At 36.2% G+C, this 27500-nt stretch overlaps 2 protein-coding genes across 5 annotated transcripts in view; one reads left to right on the forward strand and one right to left on the reverse strand.

The window, feature by feature from the left end:
* LOC136849740 (fibrinogen-like protein 1) overlaps positions 1-4252 on the reverse strand; it is a 13068-nt gene extending 8816 nt beyond the window's left edge. The window contains exon 1 of the mRNA XM_067123124.1: positions 3294-4252. Coding sequence (XP_066979225.1) covers positions 3294-3830 — 537 coding nt within the window. The 5' untranslated portion in view covers positions 3831-4252. The remainder of the gene's footprint in view (positions 1-3293) is intronic.
* Positions 1-27500, forward strand: part of LOC136849743 (BTB/POZ domain-containing protein 6-B-like) — a 119583-nt gene that overhangs the window by 77872 nt on the left and 14211 nt on the right. The window contains exon 1 of one of the 4 annotated variants that reach the window (XM_067123131.1): positions 14891-15131. The exons of the other annotated variants lie outside the window; for them this stretch is intronic. Within the exon in view, the coding sequence (XP_066979232.1) occupies positions 15107-15131 (25 nt within the window). The 5' untranslated portion in view covers positions 14891-15106. Of the gene's footprint in view, positions 1-14890; positions 15132-27500 lie in introns of those variants that run through there. 4 annotated transcript variants of the gene reach the window in all.

Genomic DNA, 27500 nt, shown 5'->3' on the forward strand with positions numbered 1-27500 from the left:
TCATTTAAACAAATTTGGATCTACTTACAACTGGAGAATGTGTGGGATATTTATTTCGTTTCTGGTTTCGTGTGTCAAGGCTTTCAGTGGATAGCGTATCCAAAGTTAGCAGAAAAACTAAAAGTTATTGTGGCCATTTATTATTTAGTTCATTGAATGTAATTAGTAGCTCTCTCTTCTTGTATCCATACACTATGTATATATATATATATATATATATATATATATATATATATATATATATATATATTACATATACATATTTATTTGTTTATTTATTTGTGTGTAATGGCCCACAGAGACTACTTAACCATTCAATTTCTCACACACTTGTCGCTTTGAATTTGAAATGAATTTGAAATGAAGAAACTCCAACGAATGATTTAGCTTAACCTCCTCTCAGCCCAGTGTGTTTGAATTCGGGTTTCCGCTCTGTTAGTCTGGGTTTCTTCATCTGATCTTCATTTAGATTCAAGGCCTGGTATTGATGAGCGTGTGCAAAAATGGTGAAGAAATCGAGAACTTGAGAGGTCTTTGTAGCTATTACAGGTATACATATGTCTAGGAAAGTGACCTGTAGATTTTTACACACACACATATATGTATATATATATATATATATATATATATATATATATATATATATATATATATATATATATATATATATATATATATATATATATATATATATATATATATATATATATATATATATATATATATATATATATATATATATATATGTATGTATATATATAAATGTACTAGCTGACCAGCCCTGCACTGGCCGGGAAAACTCTTGAATGGCAAGTCTTATGGGCAGGGGAGGAGGGAGAAAGGTGAAGGGGAAGAAGGGGATGAGGGAAGAAAGGGGGGGAGGGAAAAGAAGGGAAGAGGGGAGGGTGAGGGGAAGTTATGTTCCCCTATCAGAAGAGAATAAAAAGCATCTCCACTGAACAAAGACAATAAATAAAAAATATTGTATTTCTACAATTCACACTTATTAGTGTCTGTCTGTGTGGGAGGTTTGTGTCTGTGCAACAACAGATGGACCCAGTGGGTGCCACATTTCCACTTCACTGACTTCCACGCTCCCCTAAATTTTAGATTCATTCAACCATCGGTAAAATCTAACATATATAAAGCGATAAATGCTTTCCTTCACAGTCTAAAGATCATTTCCCATATACATCCTTACCAAGTTAATCACAATCACTTTTTACATTTATTACAATAATTTTAAATAGATTTAAGTTACTTTAATTAGATGGAAACCTAAAGCGGTTACTCTGTTGTAGAAATTTCATTTCTCTGGTTGTAAGCGTCCTGCATTCGTACTTAGCCGTAAAATAAGTCTAATCAGGCCCAGCCCAGCGTTCGATCTAAACTTAACTTTAACTTTTACTCTGTTGCATGATTCGACTTGTCAATAAGACAATCGATTCTTTGCATAAACAACCATTCTTTGATGGCTCTTTATTCAGTCATTATTATATAAACATATATAATTATAAGTATGCCAATGACCGAGAATATAGGTCAGATATAGATGTATATATGTTCACATAGTTTGTAAAGCATAACAATCATAGGTCTGGTCAGTACTTGAGTGGGTCGCATAAGTAACTAAAGCATCAGTGATGCAGGGAATCTTCATAGTACCCCAAAAAGGTTAGATCTAACCGCCTTGCAGCACCCTCACCCGAAAAAAAAAAACAGTAGTTGACATCCGAAATGCTAACACCCTCTGGCGCCACTCCCTCGAAGGAAAAAGATGCAGGACATATACATGTATAACAGTAAGAGAGAGAGAGACGAATTTAGCATTACTAACAGTTAGAATTGAAGTGCGGAAGAAAGTCGAACACTTGTTCTGACTCAGTGTTCCCTAGTTACCAAGTGGCTTGCGCAATTTCGTTGCGCAGGTCTCAGTTCCTTTTGATACAAACCAGTCCGCTTTCTAAGAAAGCTCGTTATTTATGCAGTCCTGTCCACATGCGCATGTACATCCACAGCCGTGAAGGTTTTTAGTTATTTATTTTTTTATGTTTACAATCATCTTTTTATAATGTAATGTAATTTGTCCAAGAGTAATGAAAACCTAATACGAGTGCTTTTGGAAATCTTACTACTTTTTTACAAATTTCTTGGTAATATTTCTATAACTTAATGATGTGAATTTATAAAAAGATAACATTAGGGTATCCACTTTTGCCTGGGATTTGGAAGAATGTTGGAACATCTTAAAATCATTGGGGTGGGGACTTTTTTTACCCATGTGGTTGGAAATTCATTTCCTCTGCTTACGAACTGTAGGATTTTATCAGTGCCTCTGTATTCCCTAATTCGTGTAGTTTTCTTTCTTTTAAGAGTGTCCTTTCGGGGTTAGGCTAAATTGCCTTCCCGTTGGCATTGGAATAAAATAAAACCATAAACGGAAAACATATTGTCAGATTAAAGCATTATTCTACTTTGAAGTAAAGGCATATGATTCAACAAGAAACATTCCGAAAGGGAAGAACTTATTAGGGTTTTAGTTACGCCTATTATTTTGGCGGTATCATTCAGATGAGATGTATCTAAAATTCCAGAGAATAGTATTCAGCTCTTGCAAGAGCGACTTTTTCACACCACTATTGATATTGATCGACATGAGTCATAGAAAACGTGTTCCGTTTGGTAGGGTTTTGTTTGTTCACTCCCTTTCGGCTTTTTCGTAAAACTGCTTCATACAGAAATATGCGCAGATGGATGATAGTAACACCATTTAGATAATTAAGAGACTCTTGAGAGTCACTGCTTTGACAAAGACTTCTGCCTCACAAAATAGTATATTTGTGGAACCACTTAGAAGCAACAGGCACATCCAAGTCAAAGTAAAACAAATATTGTCTTAATTGATTTTCGGCTGAAAGCCTATTCCACAATGTAGGGCCCTTCAGACAATGCCCCCCTCTCTCTCTCTCTCTCTCTCTCTCTCTCTCTCTCTCTCTCTCTCTTTCATTGAAATTATCATAATTTTAGAAGTTAAATGTAATGATAAATCTTTAAAAAAATTTTTAACTGTATCTTACTGAAGAGCGCTTTAAGTCAATATTCGGTTAATATAAGAACGTGTTAACAAAATCTGTATCTTTCTTTAAGTAGAAAATAACTAACGCATCTGCGATTGACAGAATTAGCGTCAAGATCTGATGCCAGTTCGGAAGCGGCACTCGTCGTTAATTGAAGCATCACTTGACATGAAATGCTGTGTTGGATATGACACAACAATGAATAACTTTACTTACAAATTCTGCAAGTCTCTGTTTAGAAGGCCTGTCATCCCTGATGAATTGCTGCAAGTCCTCCAGCTTCGCCGAGCAGACGTCTGCTGATTTGCCTCCAGCCAACATGTCCAGCACGGAAGACACTTTCCCGTCGAGGGCTTGGACAACATCCGCCATCGTCTGCTGGTAGTGCGAAATTTCGTAGACGTGGTCCTCCAGCGTGCCGTTAAAGTTGAAAAGGAAGTCGGTCTTGCGCAGATTCTGGTCCAGGTGCCTGGACACCTTGGACTCGGTCTCTTCGACGTACAGGATCGTGTTTTGGTTGTCGACATCGATCTCGGCTTCGTACTCGGGCTTCATCGTATTCTTGTATAAGTTCTCGAAGGCTGCGGTGAGCGAGTTCGTCATGAGATCCTTCAGGTTGGTCTCGGCTTCTGTCGCCGGGCCTTTGTCGACCTGGGACTTTACCGCTGTCTTCAGGTTACTTTTGAAACGTTCTACTTTACGGTCGATGTCGTTGTTTACATTGGCAACGTAAGATTTTAGCGTTTCTTGCATGTCGTTTAGTATTTTTGCCGAGTAGCTCAATGCCGTCCCAAACTGGTTTCAAGGGGTCATTTTCTAAAGAACCAAATGCAAGGACAACGCACAACGTCATTGTAAGGAGTAATGGTACTCTATATCTCATTATTAACCTTTTTAAATTTCGCTTTATATCCGTGTTGGATGGTTACCCGGCCGATTAGCACGTACGAAAATCGAAAATAAATAGCAGTGTTATCAAAGTTCTTTAAATGTACACTTCACAAATTATGGTTACAAATATTTTAAAATCTCACGTGACGCTCATTAAAGGACCCTTCTGTCTAACGGTAAACTGGATATGAGATGGGAGACATGCCCAGAGTGGCAGAGAGGGCCAATACTCCAAGAGAGAATACGTACGTCCTTGTTTCACAGGGATACTCAGTGAACTGGTCGAGATTTTCAAGCTACAGTGACAAAGATTAGCTGCACAATTCTCATCAAATACATGTGTCAGGAAAAGTACATTCTTATGGGTGTATTGTCTTATCTTCATTGTTAGTTTTATGTTTATAGGTGTTTGTTACTCATATTTTTGTTACTTTTCGTTTACTGATGCCTGTGTTATGTTCTGATTTTTTTACATGTTCACACACACGCACAAATATATATATATATATATATATATATATATATATATATATATATATATATATATATGTGTGTGTGTGTGTGTCAATGTGTGTGTGTGTGTGTGTGTACAGTATATACAGTATATTGCGTATGTATGTATGTATATATAGGTATAATGATTATGTGAGTACATCTAGATATTGACAAGTGTTAAGTTAGTTTTCCATGTACTGCCGTTTTATTATTTTTTTTAAATTTCGTAAAAGAAAGGCTGTAATTTGTACTCTTTAACATTTTATTATAGTCTTTGCTCTTAACCTTCAATTTTGCGTAGGACCAAAGAATCTCTCTCTCTCTCTCTCTCTCTCTCTCTCTCTCTCTCTCTCTCTCTCTCTCTCTCTCTCTCTCTCTCTCTCTCACAGTTTATACTTGATTATACAGATCCGTTCTTTTAATGATCATTTCTAATGTTTGACTGGCATATTTAAGATTTTTCTCTGCGTCTGTCAAGGAGCGAAATTACTGGAAGAGTTTGTCAGACAACAACGCTTCCTCATAGAGGCATAAATACATTTACATTTAAATCAGTCATTTATCTATCTAACAATTATATATATATATATATATATATATATATATATATATATACAATTATCTATCAATAAATATATATATATACATGTATATATATACACATCATTTATATATATATATAATTTATCTATATACAATATATATATATATATATATATATATATATATATATATATATATATATATATATATAAAACATACTTTTAGAGAAACTTGTGTTGATGATGTAAATCACAAAAGCAAGCAAATCATATTGATTTGACATATATAAGTATGAAGTGGGAACAAGTTGGTGTGTGTGTGTGTGTGTGTGTATGTATTCCGTGACGTCATTAGAAGCCACAAGGGGAAATGGTTTTTGTATCAGTAGTTTGTGTTGCTGAAGAACAGTCAACCTCTGTTCCATGTCCATGTTTTATTTACATGCGCTCTGTTGTCTTGACTCTCGTGTTTGTTTGTTGTCTTTTCGTATTTTTTTTATTTTCCTCATTTGATCATGCTAGTGAACTTGTATTGCTGCTATTATTATGGTACGGGTACCCTACCACAACTTTACTGCTTTTTGGCCTTTCATTAAAATGATCTATTATCTCAGCCTAAAAAACGCCATGCTCATCCTTATATTCTTTTGAGCGCGTATGTGTGTTTGTGTGTGTGTGTGTTCAAAACAACGGTAATCTAATGAATACCACGTTTAGACTTGGCGACGCCCATCACGGGTCCGGCTTCTCTTTAACCTCCGGCCCTTTCTTAAGTATGTAGAATGACGACTTTGGTCTGAGATTCTATCTCTGTCATTTTTTATATTAAAATAAAAACTACAGCTTTTCACAGCATCAACGCGCACACACATACACACACCCTTGCAACTAAGCCAGTGTTTGTTTGTTTGACGTTTGCATAAAAATCATTGCCCTTTCTTACTTGACTTCATATACTTTATATCGCTTTACATATACGTGTTATATACACATGTAGTTGAGCAAATGAAGAAATAAAGAGAAATCTTTTTTGCTAAGGGTTCATCGACGAGATAGTTAAGAGTGATATAAAAAAAATTGTAGGCTTAATTTTAACATTTCTTCAATGTTTGAAAATGTCATAAAATAGCTGTCCAAGTTATGAAACATATTTTAAGCTGCCGAATTTCTGAGCACTGATTAGTACGAGATGAAGGGAAGTTCTGTTGGATTTGTGAGAGGCAAATGGTTTGAATTTTTAAACATTTTATGTTAACATGAGCGTATAGAAAATTGGTCACGTGGTCTGATTGGTGATCATTTTAGAAAAATGTCTGCTATCTTGAATTTCCAAGGAAATATTTTGAGAGTGGATATGAACATAATATCAGGCCGTGGCATTTTATTTTGTTTCCCGCATGTCGAATTATGTAAACTCCCACCCCCAAAAAAACAATTGTGAAACGACAGAAAATGCTTTTACATTTTTCAAAGTCAATGCCTTTACAGGTATAAATATTACTGCCGTCTATATTAAACACTAAGAACGTAAGAAAGACTACTTTTGGTATGATATTTTTCTTTTACATTTTTTAACTTTTAAACATAAAATTTGTCCTTTCACTATATTGTTAACATTTAAACGTAAGATTTTTCCCTTAACTCCATTTTTTAACATTTGAACATATAATTTTTTTTGACATTTAAACATGAAATTTTTCCTCTCACTACTTTTTAACATTTAAACATAAAACTTTCCCTCTCACTATAATTTTTAACATCTAAACATAAAATTTTTCCTCTCACTAAACTTTTAAACGTTTAAACATAAAATTTATCCTCTCACTATACTGTACATGTCAACATTTAAACATAAAATTTTTTCTCCACTATACTTTTTTCCTCTCACTATACTTTTAAACGTTTAAACATAAAATGTTTTCCTCTCACAATACTTTTAAACGTTTAAACATAAAATTTTTCCTCTCGTTATACTTTTTAACATTTAAACATAAAATTTTCCCCCCTCACTATACTTTTTAGCGTTTAAACATAAAATTTATCCTCTCTCTATACTTTTGAACATTTAAACATACAATTTTTTCATTTGACTTGCAACATGAACAACAAGGGATTTTCCAACTGTGCAAGAACAAATAGATAACCGGTTGGAAGGTGGGACACTGTTTTCCATGACCTTCATTCACGCATAGCACTGAAGGTACGTTCTCGTGATGTAAAGCACTATTGTTCGTTATGAAGTGGGAGGAGGGTTGGGGGTGCGATGGTGTGGAAAAGCTGTGACTAACTGGATTGCATTTGTCCTCATGCACCGTCACAGTTTAGTTTTAATGAACCAGGTACTTTGTTCAGCATGTTTAAAGAAGCATGAAGGCTATGCGTGTTTTCAGTCATTTTGTAAAGCTGCATGCATCTGACAGACGAGTGTCTTATAATCTTCAGTTCCTTCTGGCCATGTTTTGATCACTCTTTATAAATGGTAGAGAAGTGTGGGGCCCACTCCTACGCTGCCGCACCTTGGTTTAGCTACTGAGTCAGCAGCCATCATGGAGCACCTTTGCTAATATTTGGTCATGAGTCATCAACATCACTTGAACCCCGTGGTCCATGTGGCCCCTTACATAGTTATTGGAAGCACTTCTCTGTCCACATATTATATATCAAAAGCAGATCAGAGTTCGACAATAAATAGAGTTTCGGGCTGCTCTACGGGCAAAAACCCGTGCTGGCTTGGAGCCATGTCAAACATTACCATCATTAACAATAAATCAGTGTTTCTTGGCATCCTTTGTGTGAGTTGACCTTTACATTGGTGACCCCTAAGCAACCAGTCACTAACGGACTCAATATGGCTCTTAACTCTGCCATTCTCGCCAACTAAGCCATCTGTCTGGTTCCAGAAAGTGGAGATACGGTTCCACCAACGAAATGTCTTGAGCTCGATGAAAAGGGGAGGCTTTACAGCTAGACAGATGGCTTCCCAAGCATCGCCCGCTGGCGGGACTCGCAGGGGAAATGGCTCCCCTACGATGAACTCCATTAGTTCCTCACCACCTAGTTCTCTTTGCTACTGTTCACCCGCGCAAGAAGAGCCCTCAGTTTCCTCAACATGCCACTGGGGTACATCACCGAGGGTGTCTCGGAATGAGTTCGAATCCCTCCTCACCTAACCAGAACTCGACGCAACCGCTAATCACAAGGTCGACCTCACCTCAGAGATTAGGGAGCACCATATTCTAACCAACATCCCCGCTGCCCTGCCCAAACACCAAAGGTATGTCCATGGCAGACCTCCTGCAGAAGACAGACAAGTTGCCTCCAAAGCTTCACAACAAACAGTCCACTCATCTGTGAGACCAAGGACGACGATGAATGAACAAAAATATATGTCCATAAAAGCCACGGAAAGAGGGGCATTCCCAGCTGCCCCATTGTGCATCTGTCACCATAGATTCGGAAAAGTGGTCAGGAACTGCGCCCTTCGCTCTAGCTGAAAAAAAAAAAAAAAAAAAAAGGACCCTGACAGCCTTCCTAAGAAGTAGGAGTGGAACCCACAGTGCCTTTGGTTGCTCTCCTCGTAGATTACATGTCACTGGCGGAGTCTCCGGCAAGAAATTCTTGGTGGACATGGGCGCCTTCAGGTTCGTAATACCAGCATCAAAATCGACTGCCAGCGACCCCCCGATACCAAACAACTTATGGCTACCAATCTATAGATAGCATCATATGGCCACTGACGCCTCGTCCTCCACATGATGAGAAGGATATACAGGTGGGTATTCATCGTCGCCGACATCCAAATACCCCTACTTGTCGCTGACTTCCATGGGCATGTCGCCCACCACTACCAAAAACCATTAAATCTAAACAAACTGAGAATATGCCGTTTCGTTTTTTATAAGAAACAACGCCCACTAGCCTCCCACAACCATGCCATATAGAGAACCATATCCAGTCATCGAGAGGAAAAACCGAATAAATCCACTGTAGTCGGATGAAATGGGCGGCTACCCACTGCACGTATAAAAGCACATCTTAATGGTAATTTGCATAAAGTATGATCGTGTTCCTAAGGGAAAAAATCCCAAGCACACAATAAAAGTGTGAAAATATTCAGTTATAATAAGTGATATTCGAGGTTTTATGAAATCGTGAGATAAACCATACAAGATTCAAATCACCTCCTTCCTTTTTCATATTAATTATTGTATTGTACTTGGATCACTGTTTTGCAATGGGTTGCTTGAACCCGCAACTATGCTTCGTGATAACAGCTTTTAAGCTTCACTTGTTTTATTGGTTTAATGTATTTGTGTTTTCCGTATTTTTTTACATATTAATTATTAACGTTATAATTATTCACAAATGAACGTATACAATCACGTATGTTAACTGCATACAATGTAATTGTTTTGAAAAATTTTGAAGTCTTTTAGTTATAGTCACCCATAACATACAGTGAAAAGCCGTTTTCTTGCATTGATAGGTTTTTTTTAATACGGTAGTCGACCGATAGGCCCATGCCTAAAGAATATGGAGTATTCATAAATGAAGGTATACAATCATGTACTGTATGTTAACTGGGTACAATTGTTATGAAAAAGGTTGAAGTATTTTAGTTATAGTCACCCATAACGTTACAGGTAAAAGCCGTTTTCTTACAATGATAGGTTTTCTTTAATACGGTAGTCGACCAATTGACCCATACCTAAGGAATAGAGAGCGAGACGTGTACAAACAAGTTCTTCTCTGGATGCTGGTCGTGAACTACGACTCGTTACTTACAGATGTCTTCAGAAAATAATGGAAACATGTACAATGTTTTTGTCACTAAATCAGTGAAACTGAAGACTACTAGGTCCTATACGTGCGATAACTACCAGTTTACGGGCAAAATGGGCGCCGTGTTTACTACCAATCCCTTGGGGATGAACGTAAAAGCTCAAACAAATGACGGTAATTATCATTCTCTGGATCCTGAACATAAACAAAAGATATCTTCGGTTTTATTAATAAATCATTAATATTTGCCGTAGATTATGCTTCACTTATTATTCTTATGAACCTTCCTAAAATATGAATAAGAAATTCTCTAGGCTAAATGCCAATTTACCATCATCAGTCAAGCATTTCTATGCAACTCAGATTTGTCCCCGTTGTTGTTGCGACGCCAGTTGATCAATCTCTCATTTGACACTCGAACACACTCCTATCCATGCCGTTATCCTGTACCAAATTCGTGTTTGTCTCTTCTCTGCCATTCTGTTGGCATTCAAGTATTCCCCCTTCTGACTGTTAGGTTACTAATCCAGGACATTGCCACAATTCTGTCTTCAGACTCAAGATCCCACAGGCAGATGGTACAGAGCATACAGCATTTGGTCGTTGCTTACTTAAGTTAGTTTCTTTCTCATAACTCAATCGCTGCAGTAATGGAATACATTTCGGTATTTGTCCACAAGTGTTTGTAAATAAAATTTTCTCGCTCATCTGTCAATGAAACATGGAGACTGATCCAGCAATTACCCTTCTTTTCAGTCCATAAACATCAGCATTGAGTCTTCTTGAAATTAATATATGGAATTTGTACAGAGTTACAGATATTAGGTTTGGGAGGTCAAGAAGCGTTAACAAAAGAATGTAAGGTGTCAAAGAAAGAGCAGGCAGGTAAGGTTGCTGATTTATTACAGATCCAGGCGGCTTATATTGCGGCCGACTGACGCCGGGCCGTGAGAGACAAGTGACTGTGACCTGAGGTCGAAACAATAAACAATAATATGCAGTGAAGAGTACAATTACATCTGAAACATACAGAGACACAATATAGATACAGTCTTGATGCCTGTGAATGAAGAAACATGTGATACAATGTGACATTCGTATAAATACTGAGTCGCGCCGTGTGGAGTCCGCTAATGGCTCGGGATACTCCGGGGTCACCACTTAAGGTGTCAAGCAGCAGTAAGGTTACTGCTGAACAGATCCTGCGGCCGACTGGCGCGCGGGCGTGAGAGACAATGGAATTGACTGTGACCTGAGGTCGAAACAATAAACAATAATATGCAGTGAACGAGTGCTTTTGAAACATACAGAGACACAATATAGATACAGTCTTGATGCCTGTGAATGAAGATGATACACAATGTGTGACATTCGTATAAATACCATAAAGTAAAAATGATTAAAAAACGTGACCTACGTTTTAGGCGTTAATTTAGCTTGAAGAAAACGAAGTCACCAGAAAACAAGCTCAGCGGAGACTTAATTAATGCGGCGCCACCCGGCAGGAGCAAGCTTCGAGGAGGAACTTTTTGTGGTGCCGTATGTGAGGGTGAGTGTTTCGGTACCCGCGAGATGAGTTTGTTGTACACGTCCTCCGGAAGAGGCGTTGAGCACTGTGTCGGCCTGTAGGATTTCGTCCGTGAGGTCCGCGATTCTGAAGTGGCTCTCCACCCTGCGCAGCCACCTCGATGGGTTGCCCTGCGCAAACGGGCGGCAGCTTTAGGTGAGGCGGCCCGCGTTGTGTTGCCCGGCCGCCGTCGTGTGTTGGGGCGCTGGTGGGGTTGCGGGAGGGCCTCGATGCGGGGCGGGCGCGGCTGCGATGTAGGTAAACCTCGGAGTCCGCGCGGGTCGCGTTTAACTGCATGAAGGAGGATATCCGCGTCCATGCTCGCTCCTTTGACCCCCTACTGGAGTAGGATAGTACGCACTTTCGTGCGCCGTGTGGTTCGCTAGTGGCGCTGGTGGGAATGTGACGAGTCAGCACGCTCAAGCGCTGGTTACAGCGCTTGCGTGTTTAGGCCGCTAAGGCGTTTTTTGGAAATCCTGGAGCCAAGCCGTGTGAGTCGCTAATGGCTCCGGGATACTGTCACCACTGTAAGGTGTCAAAGAAACGAGCAGGTAAAGGTTACTGCTGATTTATTACAGATCCAGGCGGCTTATATTGCGGCCGACTGGCGCCGGCCGTGAGAGACAATGTGACTGTGACCTGAGGTCGAAACAATAAACAATAATATGCAGTGAACAGTATGAATTACAACGAAACATACAGAGACACAATATAGATACAGTCTTGATGCCTGAATGAAGACTGATACACAATGTGTGACATTCGTATAAATACCATAAAGTAAAAATGATTAAAATGCGTGACCTGGCACGTTTTAGAGCGTGACTAATTTAGCTTGAAGAAAACGGAAGTCAAAGAAAACAAGCTCAGCGGAGACTTAATTAATGGCGCCGCCGAAACACTATCCTGGCGCCGAATTGGTGACTTTACAAGAACAACACTGACGTAGTGGTATACTAGTGCTTAGGCTTTTTTTTGTGTACGTAAGTCATTGTTTGTATGATGTATATTATTCTTATGCACTAATATTGAAATATTTATTGCTACAATATACAGTTCCCCCAAGTAAACATTTATTCAGGTACACAAATACATTTTGTAACTTTTCCTTATTTTTCGGTCTATTTTCCTTCTTGTTTCTTGGTCTTTTGTGTTTTCGTATGAGAGTACCTGTGCTGCTATGTAAGGCAGGCAGGTCAAAGCAGGTCCCATGTTTGGCTGCCTTACGCCATCTGGTGCAATATAGCGAGTTTACTCAATCTTTGGGCTGTGTCATTGCTTCTGAAGCATGGCATAACATGACTGAGCGGGACTTCTCTTGCTTGAAATAAACACCCGTAGACTTCTCCGTCTCTTTGCAAATAATGTTGAGCATGTTTATTGATGTTCCTTATTGAGATGCCAGGATAGTCTTCGCCTTTATCTTGTCCTCATCTCCCTACTCTTAAACTTCAAATCCACTGCTACTTAGATCCTGGCAACCGTTTGTTTGCTTTCTACGGTTAAATTTTAACTTCGTCGGAATTTCAACTCTTCAGGAATCTCAGACTGCTGAAAGGTCAGTTGTAAGCCCGACATTGGTCCCTTGAAGACAGACATTTATATTTATATTTAGTTTATGCATTCAGAAATAATTAACCAAGTTTGTAATTTGGAAATAGTGTTGAAGAAGGAAACCAGTGGGCAAGGAAAATCTAGGGATAAGAGGGAGCATAATGAAAGCCAAAATCATAATTAGTACAGGACAGTGGTTATTAATAAACAAATAAAATCGAGTTTTCTGTACAGCATATAATGCTGTATGAGCCGCGGCCCATGAAACTTTCAGCCACGGCTCGGTGGTGGCATGTCCTATAGTGTTGCCAGATGCACGATCATGGCTAACTTTAACGTTGAATAAACTAAAAACTACTGAGGCTAAATGGCTGCAACTTGGTATGTTTGATGATTGGAGGGTGGATGATCAACATACCAATTTGCAGCCCTCTAGCCTCAGTAGTTTTTAAGATCTGAGGGCGGACAGAAAAAGTGCGGACGGACTAACAAAGCAATCTCAATAGTTTTCTTTTACAGAAAACTAAAACGTATAATATAACTCTGATTTTGTAAGGGGGGTGTGGGGGGGGAGCGGCGTTGGTTTATGAAATACCCATACTACATGGGACAAGTTGAGAAGGTAAAATTTAAGATAACATTCAGGTTATTTTTGTATAAGTTTTTTATACATTTTTATAAAGTCCTTCATTCTACCATTGATATATTATTGTGGACCTTATACAAAATTACTCCTGTTCTCGGCATTGAGAGTTCTACACATTCAGGTTATTGATTATAATTGGGAATAACTACAGAGAAGAAAGGTTACTAAATGTAACCTTGAAATAAAAAGTTTGGTTTTGTACTTGGGAGTTCACTTTTAGTAGGCACGAAAAAAATGCAATATCATTTGCATACAACAGCTTAGGACAGAGTACAAGGTAGCGTATTTCCTGGAAAACTCATGATGCAATCCAAGGTGGGGAGTCTGGGGATGGAGTTTGAGGGTAGGGGAGTCTTTCGTCATCGGCTTGTTTCCCCTGACTGTGAGTCACGCGGAAAACAGCTTTATTTTGTTTAATTGTTTACTTTTTTCCATGTAGGTACTTCCAGCTTTATTCGCGTTGCGTGCGAGGTCATTAGCAAACCGTTTCCTTTTATATGACAGTTGCCTTTAAAAAAAAAAAAAGCAAAATAGTAACTATCGCGTTCATCCTGTTAACTGCTGCTGGGTCAAGAGTGAACAAAGTTTGCAAAAAAAATTATTTACATTATATATATATATATATATATATATATATATATATATATATATATATATATATATATATATATATATATACACATACATATATATATGTAGTATATATATACTACACATATATGTGTATATATATATATATATATATATATATATATATATATATATATGTATGTATATATATATATATATATATATTCATGTATATATATATATATATATATATATATATATATATATATATATATATATATATATATATATATATATATATATATGTATATATATATATATATATATATATGTATATGTGTGTGTGTGTGTGTGTGTGTGAGCACTTACATTCATCTCAACCTGTAATTAAGCGACGCAAACAAGCAGTCATTCGCAAGCACAAAGCGAGTTTTAGAACGCAATAGAGTTTGCTTCCACATTCCAAATAGCGAACGCATTGCTCGCCGAAGCACACACCCAAAATTCCATTTAAGACAGACTCGTCAATTACTCGAACGCCCTGTCAACAGCCACTTGACTCGGGAGGGAAGGAAGAGATGTTTTACCTGAGCAACGCGCGAGTCGCGCTGAGTCACTCACTTGAATCAATTCCATATGCCACCTGGGTCCTCCCGGAGACAGCGTAGCCCTCCCCCTCCACCCCCAACCCTTCACCCACTCTCTCCCCCAAACCAGAGGGGGGTTGGGGGCTCCTGTCCTGTGGCCCTCCTTTCGGACCTGGGCTGACTTGAGTCTTGAGTCAGTTTAGCAAAGGATGTGGATCTGTTGAGACGCAATCCTTCACACGTGAGGATGGAAGGAAAAGGTGGACTTTTGTGTCGAGAGGGAACCCTTTGGTAATAAAGTGGAAGAAAAATAAAAGGTGATTTGTAAGAGCTTTAATGCATAACACAGATAGATCCGTTGTTCCTACAGAGGACTTAGTCGTACCTGGGATATAATGCAAAACCAGAATATTACTACAGGTGAGCGACGGCTGTGTCCGTCTGTTTGTTCGTTGTTTGTTTGCTTCTTCGTCAACATTTCATTGTGAGTATGACATTGTCTACAAGGCTTGTGAAATCTCCGAAAAAGGATTTAATACGTCGTGTATATTAACATTATTTATATTAAACCATGTCTACATTGCCTCGTGGGTTACGTCATTGTTTACGTCGGAGGTAGTGTATTTCATTGTAGTTGCTGCACATCCGCTTTTAGGTTGTTGAAAGGCTTCAAGCGAACGTTGGCATTTGCAGTATGCTCTCATGAAACATGAACGAGTAACACACCCAGATCTTTTGAAGCAGACGCTTACGATGACCTACATAATAGGAATACAATCAATAATAGGTATATTTTCGTTGGGCAAGTCTTTGATGTTGAAATTAGATGTAACTGAATATACCAGTGTCGGAGGGCTTTAATTGAACTATACTGCTAGTTTGACTCTGATTAAGATCCTTAAATTTTCTAAAGAGGGGTATTGCACAGTGTCACCGTAGCTGTTCAGAAGCAGTCTCAAAATACATGAGATTGAGTCGTATTAGAATCTTCTTTGTGTTTTATGCACACATACTGTATATATATGTATATATATATATATATATATATATATATATATATATATATATATATATATATATATATATATATAAAGAGGGATGATTTCAGTCCTCTTGTGTCCTATTTATATATTATATATATTAATATATATTATATATATATATATATATATATATATATATATATATACTCGTATATATGTGTGTGTGTGTGTGTGTATTATTTGCGTGTTGGTATGATTGTATGTACAGTACACAGAAGACTGTAATGTCGTATAAAACTTGCCTGTGACGAATCGTGCGCTGTCCACAAGGCCATTAATAATAATTCCTGGAAAAGTGCAGCTCACGAACTGACATACAGGGACTTTTCCCCAATCTAACCGTCATAGGCAGGCAATACACGCAGGTCATTGCTCACCCAGCCCTTGCAAGTATACCTACGTACCCGAGAAAGAAAACGGACCGAGATCGAAACGGCCACACAACCACCAGGAATGAGTAATCGAAAAAGCGGAAGCCAGATCGAAGATCTTGGCGCCAGCCCAGGGTGCTGGGGAGGCTGAGGGGAGAAGTAGACCGAGGGGAAAGAGAGAGAGAGAGAGAGAGAGAGAGCCTTGCACAGGAAATGACATTCTTGCACGAGAGAAATGGGTTGGGTTTTATCAAATATTTAATGATAATTTTTTGCCAATATCGTTCGACGTTTTCCGCAGGAAAAGGCCGAGGCTAAATCGGACAGAACAGAAGGAAATGCTTTCGTATTTGTAAGTTGATACGGTCACACATTTACATAGCATTTGGTGTTCTGTATATATATATATATATATATATATATATATATATATATATATATATATATATATATATATATATATATATATATATATATATATTATATGTGTGTGCGTGTGTGTAATTTTATATTATATATAAATAATTGAATTTTTTTTTACACATACTTGCATACACATATAGGAAACTATTTATACATATGAAAATATGCTTATATTATATATTGTATATATATATATGTATATATATATATATATGTATAATTTATATATATATATATACACACACACAAATATACATACACACACAACCACATCGATCCCAGCAGACAAAGGAAAGAATTTAGGCTTGTTTCCCGAAATATTAAATACATTCCTAATGATCTAAACTTTAAATAATACCAGATTGAAGGCATGGGGCTCTAGCAATCTCATCCCAAAAGACATCATTAAAACCATAAGGTTTCCACGCTCTTGGACCACCTTATTTAAAGAAATGTATTGTTGATATATATATATATTTATATATATACTACATATATGTATAATATATATATATACATATATATATATAGTATATATATATATATATATATATATATATATATATATATATATATATATATATATATATATATATATATATTATTGCGTTGGTGATTATGGATGTATTTGTAGGTGTGCGTGGGCATGTAGATTTATTTATTGGCATACTTTGGTATATTGCCCATTTTCATGCATCAGGCATCAAGCCCATCGACTTCATAAGATCTTAAAGTCGTGCGACCAATATGCAGTGTCAGCACTCAGTAACATTATAATGTAGCTTGCTTGTATTACATGTATCTGATGATGATTGGCTTTGTTACTTTGAATAACCCTGTACTCAGGAGAAAAATACAAAATCACGAGTTACCAAAGGAATCCGTTTTGGGAAGAGAGAGAGAGAGAGAGAGAGAGAGAGAGAATCGCAATAGGTTGGTTAAGAAAAATCCTGCGTATTTTGTATGAGATAGCGGGAGAGGAATAGATTGTTGGTTCAAAAGCAAAGGAGGAAGAATACATTTTGATGAAAGAAAGGGAGAGGGAGGGAGAATGTGTTGGCTGGAAGAAAAGCAGAGCCTGTATTTTGACGATAAACAGAGGGAGCGTTCTCATACGTTGCGATCGATACTGGAGCGATTGCCTAAAGATCATGTTTTATTTGTGACGACAACCTCATTTCTCGAGGCTCTGCTTTGATACGAACCGGCAACCAGTTTCTTGCTTGAATCGACATTTTTTTTTTTTTTTTTTTTTTTGTATTTAACAGGTTTCCCGTGTTATATTATTTGACTGACACTGAAATTCACATTATATGATTGACACTGGAGGAAACTAAATAAATAGGTAAATGCAGTTACAACCGCGTAGATTTCCTAGATTCCGTTATTTGATTGACATTGAAAACTAAATAAGTAAGTTAATGCTAGTATAACCACGTGTCAAATTTCATGTATCACGTTATTTGAATGACGCTGAAAACTAGATAACAAAGTTACTAAAATTATAAATAACGTAACAGATTTCCTGTATAACGTTATTTGATTGACGCTGAAAACTAAACGAATAAGATAATGCTATTACAACCACGTGGCAGATTTCCTGTAGCTCATTGTTGTATGTAATGAAACGCTTAAGTCAGCAAATAAACAAATAAATGACATATTGTTTTCTACTACTGTTTAGCAGATCTCTCGTACTGTGTGGAGAAAATGCACTGCGCTGTAGCCAACTAATGTTGGTGTCTATTTGTGATATTAGTGAATGGCATATATCTGGATTTGAACATTACGTTATCAAAGGAGTGGCCATATAAAATGTACGCACGTAAAAAAAGGTCGATTTAAATGCAATAAGTCAATAGCTAATTAAATTAATTGATAAATTACGTCACATCGTTAAAAGCAGATTAAAGCAGACCAGCCGCTGAAGCTTGACACACATCTAAAGCGTGACGCCACATCAAAAGTGATAGAAATAAACCCAAACCAAAATACTGATCTACCTGTCAACCTGTATCAAAGCAGAGGTCTGGTCTGATCGTCAAAACAAGTAGGTGGATCTGCTCACCAGTTCGGCGTCTCCTGAAAATAGACTTGCAACTTACTTGTTTTTATCCTACCCAAGTTTCAAGCTCTCAGAAACTAATTAATCTAATCAATTCTGTACCGTACACTCAGACACATTCATTAAATCTAATTCTGTCTGAGAGCTAAAATAAGAACAGGTTAGTAAAGCAGATAGGACCTCGTAAGCGGAACCCTCCATCCACCTTAGACATTCTTTTTAACCCAAGCTACTCATTTGCAAATGGGTATACTGAGAGGTGGATGGCTTGGTTCTCTTCTCTTGTTAGATTATAAAGAACTGGCGAATGCAACAAACATACGCCATTCACTAACATTACTAGTAGACACACAGTTCTTTGTTAAAACGCATGAACATTAATGGGAAGCATCTCCTCTCAGCAATACGGGAGGTCTGCTAAATAGTTTTAGAAAACAGCACACACATTTGTTTGTTAATTGCTGATTTCAGCGTCCCAGTGCATTAGCTTTTTCATTTGGTTTTCAGTGTCAGTCAGATAATGTAATATAGGAAACATGCTACGTGGTTATAATTGCATTAGCTTATTTATTTAGTTCTCAGCGTCAATCGAATAATATGAAAAAGGAAATCTGCTGCGTGGTTTTAACAGCATTAACATATTTATAGATTTCTGTGTCAGTCATATAGAATGTGATACAGGAAGTCTGCTACGTGGTTACAATAGCACTAACTTATTTATTTAATGTTCAGTGTCAGTCAAATAATGTGATACAGGAAACCTGCTACCTGGTTATACCAGCATTAACTTAATTATTTAGTTTATCTCAAACGAGTAGGCTATGTCCTCAGACCACTGACGTCACCAGTGAGGATGAGCCAATCGGTGCTCCAACACCGAACTGTCTCTTTAGAAGTTAAGTGCATCACTTTCGTGGAACTGTAATTTCAAACTTATTACATGGACATATATTTGTGAAACATAATTCAGTATAAAAAAGATAAACGTGATTTGAGTAGATCATCTAGCTTGAAATTACAAATTGGATCTGACAGCATCATCTGCCGACAACTTACCTTCCAAAAATATCTCGGAATTCATGATGCCGGACCATGATATAAAACAAAGGCAGGACAAAGCACGTAAACACTACAGCATCCTGGACAGTTGAGCTAAATTGAGACATTCAAAGTAGTTTACACGGTGTCTTAGAATTCAACAACTACATCTTTTCTCCTGATTATTAACAGTTGTACTCACAACCGAAGAAAATACTGTAAGTATTAAAAACTAAAGGGAAGATATATGTATCATTGACCGTTTTCGACGTCTTGTGCGATTGTAAGCAGTAACTGTTATGAATCAAAATTCCACGTTTGACAGGATAGAATAAATGAGGCATAGTAATCTAAACTCAAAACAGTCGAAGGTTGCCCTAAATTTTGAATATTGCCATTTTGCGCGAGGGCTAATGACCTGGCCTTTACTTACTTCGTTTATTTATTTAGTATCATGTAGTGACGTCACGCTGGCAGACGCTGGAATGGCTTTTATTTTTTATTTTTTTATTTTTTTATTTTTTTGCAGACGATTGCAAGCAAAAATTACAAATGTAATAAAAAACGTGACCAGATGTTTTTGGACATGGGTATAAACACAAAGCTTTCAGTATTTAATTTTTTTTTACGTTATGGTAAGACGTAAAAACATTATATATATATATATATATATATATATATATATATATATATATATATATATATATATATATATATATATATATATATATATATATATATATATATATATACAATATATACACATAGCCTATATATATATATATATATATATATATATGAGTATATATACACATATATATATATATATATATATATATATATATATATATATACAGTATATATATATATATATATATATATATATATATATATATATATATATATATATATATATATATATATGCTTTCACACACGCAACAACAAACCAGAGTATATCTTGACACTAGTTCAAGTTTTATTTTTTCATCAGTTTTCCTAATAAGAGAATCGACGAAGAAGCGTTTTAAGCGAGAAGCTATTGAGAAGCATCGGAACTTCCGAGAAGTCTTTTATTAAGTCTTAAAACTCCATGGGACGTTGAGCCTTCTGTTATTCATTTGAATCCCGTACATATTGTAATTGTGGGTCTCTCTCTCTCTCTCTCTCTCTCTCTCTCTCTCTCTCTCTCTCTCTCTCTCTCTCTCTCTCTCTCTCTCTCTCTCTCGTTGTAAGAGCTATTATTTCGAGTCCCCCTTTCGTGATTTAAGGGTTCTTATTGCTGAGGAGTTATAATTGGGGGCATTTATTGTCAAGAGAAGTTAAGAATAGTTTTTTTGACTTTCCTCAGATGAACGTTCATTTTTTGCTGTATGCTGGTCTCATCATTTTAAATAATCGAGAAACAAATGGTAAACGAAGTTAAAGGTCCAGTTTATATTTCGTCTTGGCTTTGTTATTAAAAATAAATGAATAATATAAAAAGCACATAAAACTTTTCCATTTGGAATACTAAAGGGGAGAGACTATGAGAACAAGCTATGTTGGTAATATTAATAACCGAACGTTAGAGTAATTAAACTGAGTGAAGAAACTGATTCCTTTATAAATGATGATCGTGAACTTCAAGATAACAAAGATGTAATGAACTGAAACGTGTTTATCATCAGGAAAATCCAAAGCTGTTCTTTCTTCTGTAGTCATCCTCAAGTGACTATTAAGTGGCATTGAATAAATTAATTGCTCTGTGGCTGCATTGCTCTATATGCTTTTTATTCACCGATACAGTCATATGCAGCTGCAGTCTTGCTTGCCTTTCGAAGCTGTGGCCTGAGGTTTATTAGTGAACTGAGTATTGTACAGCATATTTATGCATAAAACAGAATAAGGAACATATGTACTCGTAAGAACATCTGTAATTGGGTTTATGCCAGAGGTTCCCAAACTAGGGGTCATGAGCCCTTTTCTGGGGGTCATGGAGGCCTAACAACTGTATGCTCTACATTCAGCTTGCGGGAACGGGGCTAAACTTTTCAGTCAGTCTCTGAGCTGGCTCGAGTACATGCCCAGACCGGTAGTGCATTGTAGGTACCACGGCTGCCAGATTTATCATAATTATGCCAATTTATTTATTTTTTTTTCTGTTTGGCATAATAAATTTCGACTAATATGACAAGCCGTATCTGGCATAATTTTGGCATATTTCACTATCTTATATACGTATATTTCTTATGTATAGTTTTTAATACCCATTAGTAAAATTTTAGAAGGCTTATAAATGTGGGGGTCATGACAGGTTTGGTACTGCTGTAAGGGGTCACGTACTAAAAAAGTTTGGGAAACACTGGTTTATGCTGTTATTATTATTATTATTATTATTATTATTAGTAGTAGTAGTAGTAGTAGTAGTAGTAGTAGTAGTAGTGTTTCTGTTCACAAATTCGTATGAAACAAGCAGAAAAATCCAGCGACATCCCATGAAGAATAAATTGCCTATCTGCGAGATGAGAAAAATGAGTCACAACAACTGTAATGAAATACAGAAAAGACAAATACAGAGGAAAAGCAATTCATCATTCAACAAATTGCATTCCTGTTGAAATCCCGTAAAACACTGACGTAGCATTATTTGACTTCATCACTTCAGTGAACTTCAGTTCATGGTTCCACAAATATGCTGATAATGTAACTGAAATGTAGTGGAAATTGTTTTTAAAACTGATTGGCCTTATGCCAGTAGGCTCTCTAGTCTGAAAATCCTGTAAGCTCCAGCGCAAAGCTTAAAGGTTTAAACATATTCAGCAAGTCTTCCAGAAGATGATTATGCCATTTTAGTGGCTTGCAGACTAGAATATATATAGTTTTTCTTTTTTTTTTAGCTGACAGATGCTCGCTAGCTAACATCGTTAAAGCTAGCATTGATTGGTGGAAGTTTATGCCGCTCATAACCACTAGAGTTTACAATTCAAATACATCGACCAATCAGAAGCAAGATAAAGTTTCAGGATGTAGACTACAGATATTTACCGCAATATATATAAAAAAAAATCACATGCTAATATTCTCACTAAATACTGGAAGTCATATTTAAGAAGAGATGAACAATGGAGAATCGTAACGGCGGCGTCACAGGAATTAGCTGAAATATAGTTTGTTTTAGCATGTAATTTTAACACATAAATCTAGAATTATGCGCTTATGACTCACACTACCCATCCGTCAGTTTTCATACGAGAGGTGAGTCCAGATATTCAGGAATAATACTTCCGAAGTCAGTGAGAAAAATGACTACATTCTAATGACTGAACAGGAATTCTCAGCTACGGTCGTTCCTGTAGGGGGTAGTGCTGTCAGTGCACTGTAGGCATTACTTAAGGCTCTTTGCAGTGTCCCTTTGGCCCTATCTGCAACCCCTTTCTTTAATTTTTACTGTAGCTCCATTCATATTCTCTTCCTTCCATCATAACCATCAATAATATTGTTTCGTAGTGCAACTGCGAGGTTTTCCTCCTGTTACATCTTTAAAACCTTTATGATCTCAATTTCCCATTCAGCGCTGAATGGCCTCATAGTTCCCAGCTCTTGGCCGTTGGCCAGAATTCTATGTTCCATTCTGTTCTATTCAGCTACGGTTGCGTGAGCATAAAAATAGTAAATGGTTCTTAATAATGATTAATAAAAGTATTTAATCAATAGACAATAGTCTTAAATGCCCATTTCTCTTGTGTTAGATTGCAATTTAATTTTGTGTTCTGTGCATATTTCATTACGTAATCGTTTAGTAGTCATGATACCAACTTTTTTAATGTTAATAAATATGCGATTCTAGGTATGACTTGGTTGTGTAATGTTCCTAAATATCAGACATTATGTAAAACTATTAATATTTTCCCTACAGCCGGTAGATTTTTATTATTTGTAAAGGGAAATATTAAGGGTTGTCGAAAAGCTATTCAGTGTTTTGTTCTAAAATTTGTAACTGTTAATTACGTTCTGAAGTATTAGACATTTCTGTAATGCTTACGCAATAGTCTTTCCTAAAACCAAACGTTAGGCATTATCAGTAATCATTATGTAATATTCCTTCAAAAATAATTTTATTTACATCCAAAAAACTATTTTTTTTACATATGGTCTATAAGCAATATGTAAAAATCCCTTCCAAAACACGTGAAGGTTTCTGATAAAAACAAACACAAGGAAACTCGTATCTATTTTCTTCGCTGAATCACTGTGCAACAGCCTGTCGATGTCGAAGCCACTCATGGCCTAGAATATTCCCTCGAACTCGGCATCTCAGACGTAACAAGAAGAAGAAGAAGAAGAAGAAGAAGAAGAAGGAAATGGAAACTCGCTCTGGGATGCAGACTTGGAAAAGAGATAGAGGGGGTCGTGAAACCTTCCTTTCTCGGAAGACCCCGACCGGAGATTAATGTCTCTTATACGAGGGTTAACGGGCGAACAACTAACTCCATAGGAGAAAAATTAATGGGCCTTGGCCATTAGTTTTTTTCTGTAAGGATACGAAGGAAATGTAATTTTTCCCCCTTTTTACTGTAGCCTTTTTACAACTTCGCTTTCTTAGGTGCATTGTCTTCCTTCACATTCTTCTTGATCTTTGTGACGTTGACTTTGGGTCTCGAGGTTGGAAGGTAGCATGGACGGATCAGGATCGCTGAAAAATCCTTTTTACTTTTTTTTTTTTTTACTACTGTACGACGTCGAATTTTCCAACTTAATTTCTTGGCTTGAAGTCTGAGGGTTGTAGGAAGAACCCAAGATCTGGTCAAGACTGGAAAACGTTGTTTTTATCACAAAACTGTAAGTTTTAATTTTTATATCTGTGACTTGAAAAAAAAAATACAGAGGATAGGATTAAGAAATTAGAAAGGTTTATCTCAGAGATCATGTAATACCACTGCAAAAGAATATACGCCAAATTCGCAGTGATCCTAACTTCAATAGTTGTTTATTTATGTATATCCACATCTGGTTCCTGATTTATCATTATTCTTTTATTTAGAACTTTGAAAATTTGTATGTTACTTTTTCATATATTGATTGGCCGTCCTGTGGAAGCTTTTTGGATTTATCCATAGATCTTCATGTTTTCTCATTTCAATTTTATTTTTTACATTTATCCAAAGTTTTTTCCGTTTTTTCGTTTCAATCCCCTTGCCGTAAATTAAAAATAACAAAATTCAGGCCAGTAGAGCACTTTATAATTTTCCATCCCCAAACAGGCATTTTATTTGCATTTTACTTAACAAGGCGGTCTTTTTGCTTATGTTTTCATTACCGTGTCGAAAAAATTTTATGTTGAAAGTTATATTATGAAAAGTTTGATTCTTTTTCGAACAATAGTCATGAATATTCAAAAAGGATTTATTATTATTTTTCGTATTTACGTTTGTCATTTTATATTGATACAGTGATGCTGATATTATTATTATTATTATTATTATTATTATTATTATTATTATTATTATTAAAAAATACTCATAGTAGCATGAGTCTTAAAATGGAGAAACAAATCCACAGTTATGTATAGACTGAAAAGGGGAATCGAACAGATTCCCGAAAGCTATGTGTACAGATTTATCCTTAAATATATGTACATATAACTATGGATTTGTTTCTCCATTATTATTATTATTATTATTATAAATCAGTCTGGGTACGAAAGACTTGACCCTGTCAATATCAGGACGAAACTTTAAGGTTATCATTTCAGGTTCTTGTAATGAAGACGATATTATTATTGTTATTATTATTATTATTATTATTATTATTATTATTATTATTATTATTATTATTATTATTATTATTCAGTCTGGATGCGAAAGACATGACCCCTTTCATATCCGGACAAAAATTCCCAGACATCGATTTCCATTACCTATCAAGGGGCAATGACATCCGCACGCTCCTTTCCCAGAATAGCAGTGGTACACTCGCTCCTGAAAGCGATGTATATAACGGTTTTAAAGAACATAAGTTGGCTTGATTGAGTTTGTCATTCGTATGCGATGCAGGAACGTTTTCCGCTACTGTGCCGGATTCTTTATAGCTGGAAAGAGCGTGTCGTAGTTTGTGTGACACGTGCGTGTGTTCATTCATATGTGTTTGTATGTATGTATCTATGTATATTTTCATTACTTTGAAAGAAAGGACGGAAGTGCGAGACGTTTCGTTGGTTCATTTCACCATTTCTTGGAATATTCTAAGTAAAGTAACTTTTTCACCCACACACATACGCGTGGACACTCACATACTGTGTATATATATATGCATGTGTGTATATACTCGTGTATATATATATATATATATATATATATATGTGTGTATGTATGTATAATATATATATATATGTATGTATGTATGTATTTGTGTATATATATGTGTGTATATATTGCCACACATATAGTTTTAGAAATTACATAGCGAGCCGATAAGCCCAAATATGTCTTTACTTGAAGATACTCATACTGTAATTAAGTCATTGTCGGTTGGAAGGTAAAGAATTTCCATAGAGGCCGTTTGGAGTTACGGACACCTCAGAATCCGTGGAGGTGATAAACATTAGAGTAACCCAAGACTCCTACATGTACGAAAAACAACAAAAACCTAAAGCTAATGGGATAACGAAAGATATCCATTGTTGTTTGACTCGTCCAAGTATAAGCTCCTTAATCCTTTTTTTCCTCTCTTCCTTTTTTTGTTCTGAGGGATGAGGTGCCACCAGGTCAAGACTGAAAAAATATGAGGAATAAAACCTTCCTTGTCAGCGAAGAATTCGTCTTACCGCCGTTTTCAGACATATCTCCAAATTAATTGAAAAATATCAGTCTTGGAGTTTTCGTTTCAATCTTTTTTTTTTTTATGCCTTTACTTCAACCTGTCTCGATGGAAGACAGCTAAAGGTTTATCCGTTCAAACATTGTTATTAAGGAACATTAGTAAATTGCTCTGTATCAACGTTAAGGTTGCCAGATATTCCCAGAAGTTGTCGGCCGAACATTTTAGTAGCATATATCTAGGTACATTAGGAAATTATACCTATGGTGGGGCTACGACGAAAGTCTTTAGGTAGAAATGTTAAATCACATGAAAAAGCTTTACAATGCAATGTCGTGCATACGATTTGTGAAATAACTATGATGTGGTGACAGACAGTTTACAGGAAATTGACACAAATAGAGAATTCAAACAAGAAATACGAGAATCTCATTAATGGGATAAGATTAATATATAGCATGTTGAATGACATGCAATTCATTTAAACTTAAAAATTATCTTTTTGAATTTTGAAAAAATTAGGTCATTTTTTTACAGTAAGTAAATGGGCAAGAATTAAGCTTGTTTACAGGTGTATATGCATGTCACATTTTTTTAAATATATGCATACATTTGCTATTGTTTGCCATTTGTAACCATTAACATGTAACTCTGCCTCTTTACAATTTGCTGTGTGTTTAAACTTTTCCAAAGTTGATGACTGAATCTGATTGAAAGATGTTTTATTCTTAATTTGGGCGTTACCGAGTGTTTTATAAATAATAATAATAATAATAATAATAATAATAATAATAATAATAATAGAGTGAAATCACGAAAATAATAGGTATTGCAAATGGAGACAATTTCGAGAAATCAAAAAGGCTGAATTAAGCAGGTTAAGGCTGAGTCTCAGTCTGAAACGAGTAGTTAGACTTGAATGTCGGTCTCGTATTGATCTGAAGTCAGGTCAGCTTAAAATAAATGAAAGGTTTTTTTTTTTAGGGTTTTTATGACATTTCCTTTATAACTGGATTTTAGGGTAACACGCGATACCTTGATTCTTTTTGATCT

This window comes from Macrobrachium rosenbergii, chromosome 21, assembly GCF_040412425.1.
Source record: "Macrobrachium rosenbergii isolate ZJJX-2024 chromosome 21, ASM4041242v1, whole genome shotgun sequence".
Classification (NCBI taxonomy): Eukaryota; Metazoa; Arthropoda; class Malacostraca; order Decapoda; family Palaemonidae; genus Macrobrachium; species Macrobrachium rosenbergii.